General features: G+C 35.9%; 1 protein-coding gene across 1 annotated transcript in view; it reads right to left on the reverse strand.

The window, feature by feature from the left end:
* The window catches only part of slc4a5 (solute carrier family 4 (sodium bicarbonate cotransporter), member 5), a 52477-nt gene that overhangs the window by 16025 nt on the left and 32726 nt on the right, over positions 1 to 3726 (reverse strand). The window contains exon 17 of the mRNA XM_015401456.1: positions 586 to 699. Within this exon, the coding sequence (XP_015256942.1) occupies positions 586 to 699 (114 nt within the window). The remainder of the gene's footprint in view (positions 1 to 585; positions 700 to 3726) is intronic.

Genomic DNA, 3726 nt, shown 5'->3' on the forward strand with positions numbered 1-3726 from the left:
TCTGCTTTTTTCGTCTGGCTGGCTGCGATTGCGTACTGATATGTTTTTTGGAGGAAAAACGTCAAAAACCCACGAAATACTGTGCATAACTTTTCGTACGATTTCATACAAACTGATAATGAGAATATGTTGTTTTCAACTATATAAAGACAACAAAACATCACAAACAATCACTGATTCGACATGTCTTGGTCAAAAATAAATACCTTAAACTCTGTCGGAACGATTAGTTTTGGGGTGTCTAAACCCATCAACATATCCAGACCCACAAAGGACATGATTGACATGAAGATGGCAAAATCACTGATAAGCTTCCTCATCTAGTCCAGCAGCATGAGAACACAGAAACACACAGACCAGAGCAGAAGGAGGACAAACATGGATTGGGATCATGTGCCCAGAAAATGTTGGAACATGAGAAAAAGAAAAACAAGAGGTGATAAACTCTGTGCAAACAAACTTTTAAATATAATGAATAAAACATGATTAGAAATCTACAAATGATTCATTATAAGGTAAAGAGGATCAAGCAGCAATCAGAAGGTAAGGAACAATGGACGATGAATGCATGGGGGAAAATTGGACCTTTATCTTGGTGGGAACATGTAATTTGGGGGTGTCCACCGCCAGAAGATAATCCAGGCCACAGAAGACCATGATGGAGATGATGATGGCAAAGTCACTTATCAGGCAACGAAGCTGAACACATGCAGGGAGAACAGGGGATAAGGGGGCAAGGAAGACATTGAGGTACACGGCATGTCCAGAAGTGGGGATTCCTAGAACATGCAATGTTTAGAATGCATCAAAAGTAAACACAACCCCATTTCAGGAATCATCTAAAACTTTGTAAAAAAATTCTTAAAAGAAGCGTATTTACCCTTAATTTGAATTGGTAAATTGCAGACTGTATACAGGAAAAACGTTTTAGAAATTTGGGGTGTAAATAATAATCGTTTTGTATCGATGCATCGATCCAACAGCCGACAATCCGATGCATCGATACATCTGCAAGAGTATCGATTCATGTTTTTTTTCCTCCGGTCTATTTTTATCCATTTGCTCCTGGATGTAATTCTCCTCCCGTACTACGGTGGCGCTAAACCTATTTTGCCCTCCTACCTCACTTCCTGATTATACTCTTACAGCAGTGTGTCGCAGTAAGCTTGACACAGACATTTGTGATTTATGCTCAATATTGAAGCGTGGTCTGCGCTACACGCTGTGGGTCTAGATACGGCCGAGGCGGTGAGGAAGTGGGGGCGAGTTTAATCCGACAACGAAGGGACATGAGGGCCAAAAAGAGCGGAGATCCAGGTGGAAAAAGGGTCCCAGCGTTCTCGCGCAGCTCGCTCTTCTAGCAGGTCAAACTTCACGAGTTGTTTTCCGCAATTTCGGTCATAAAAACAAAACAAGACGGCCTCCTGTTTGTGGTCTGCTACAATTTGGGAGAGGTGCAGCGGACGGGGCAGGGACGCCTGGAGCCAACGTATTGTATTGCACTCATTGCACTGATTTTGTGCAGTATTTTTTTGATGCAAGGCTTTTCAGAATCTATAACGCAGGGGTATCGTTATTTTTCAGTGAATGAGGCTTTAATAGGAATAGGTGGAGTGCAACTTTTCTACTTCTGTTATTTGCTGTCGTTTCTCAAAAAAAACGCATAACGATATTACAGCTTTCATTAATTTATTTAAAATTTGAAATATTGTCTAGCCTTTAAGGTGTTAAAAAAAAACAAAAAACAACCGATTAATTGAATCGAATCGTGGTGTATTCTTGAGTATTGAAAATAATCGAATTGTTGGGTCAGGAAATCGATACTGAATCGAATCGCCATGATGGGTGTCATTTACACCCCTTCTAGAAATAAGTAAACATTTCCTAAATTAAGTGTATTTATCCTTAATTTGAGTAGGTAATTGAGATGGTTTGCCAATGATTGATTATTCTGAATGAGTATTTTTTTATCTTAAAATAAGATAGTTAGATAATATGCACTTGAAATAAGACAATGGAATTGTGTTTTCTTATTTTAAGTTTACATTGTCTTGTTTCATTGGAAAAAATGTCTCTTTTATCTCCTCAATCTAAGAACAAATGCACTTATTTTATGAAAAAAATTACTTATCTAGATTTTTTTTTTCCAGTTTATACAATGCGACACTACAACAGCAATAACTTGTGCAATGTATAATGTGCAGTTACTATTTCACACCCAGTGCAATAGTTATATATATCAATATTAATCTATAGAAATATCCATGTAAACACCCAGTGCTATAACCCTGTATGGTAATCCTGCTATAAAAAAATGTTATATGTGGACACATTGTTATATACTGTATATATCTGATGCACCTTCTTCTTCTCCTTTGACTATTTCAGCTGATGTAATGAGTCCATTTCTCCACAGATCAACAAAGGCAATCAATCAATCAATCAAATCAAATGGTCTGCCAATGGAATAAGTATGTTTTATCAGTAAAAAAAAGAAAATTAGATATTATGCAGTTTAAACTGCAGTTACTTTACTTACTTACTTGTCTTATTCTATTGGCAAAGTCTCAACTACCTGTTCAATCCAAGAACAAATGCACTTATTATAAGTTAAATCAACGTACTTAAATTTCAGTTTTTTGCAGTTTCTTTAAACCAAAAGATGCCTGAAGAGGCTTTGTTAACTTTACTAGCTATGAACAGAAATCTTGTCTGAAGAGACCAGATTTCTTGAAAAGTAGCCAATCACATGCTGTTTATTTTTTCAGGCTGGCTCCACTCTTAAAGTGACAAAAGTTAAGATGAGTACACGGAAACCGGTCCATATAGTTTGCAGAGAATGTGTTCCAAAAAAGTTAAAAAACAATCCACTAGACTTTGTTTCCAAGTTTGAAGTCATAAACAAAGTTTTTTAACTTTTTTTTTTTGGAATAACTATGACCTGGATGACTAAGAATCTTTACCAGCAGAGAGAATATGTGGCACATTTGCCAACTTAGCGAATTTGACGGTATATTTAGCAGCTTGTCAGACACCTATTAAAAAGCAACTAGCGACAAATATTCAGTATTTTTTTTGTCTTGGGAATTTGGTGACAAAATATGATTGTTCTGACTGATTGTGAACCCATCCATCCTCCATAGCGGTGACAGGATAATAAACAATGATAAAACCACAAATAAAACCTGATACTCGCAGTCATCTAGAGCTGCAGTTTTACATAAATGGTGAAGTTCACCAATCCTAGAGATGCTGGAATACTAGGCTGATGCAAAACTATAAAATTATGTTTTCATTATTTAAATCAGGAGAAACCAATTAAAAATCAGCGGTGTCCAAATAAAGATAATCAACCACTAGTAAACAGAATTTAACACTGAAATAAAATGAGGTGTTTATGCATTCATGTTATATATTGAACCTTTCAATACAAAATATAAAAAATAGAAGGTTTTTTCATTTTAAAATCAATTTTTTTTTTTTTTTTTTTTTTTTTAAGTTTGGTATTTAGACAATTTCCTGACTAACTTTTTTTTATAAAACACCTGAACTGACCCTTATTTGATTTCTTTTTTCTGTCTTAATGTTGGCAGTGGGCTTTATGCTGCCCTGCAAGGCTTTAAACCTGGGTTTGAATGGAGACTAAGCCATTCTAAAGCACATATCAAGGTGCTCATTTTCAGCCTGGATCCATATTTATTTTTGATTCTGTTCATGGTGGAGAAT

The sequence above is a fragment of the Cyprinodon variegatus genome, unplaced genomic scaffold, assembly GCF_000732505.1.
Source record: "Cyprinodon variegatus isolate N-32 unplaced genomic scaffold, C_variegatus-1.0 Scaffold1222, whole genome shotgun sequence".
Classification (NCBI taxonomy): domain Eukaryota; kingdom Metazoa; phylum Chordata; class Actinopteri; order Cyprinodontiformes; family Cyprinodontidae; genus Cyprinodon; species Cyprinodon variegatus.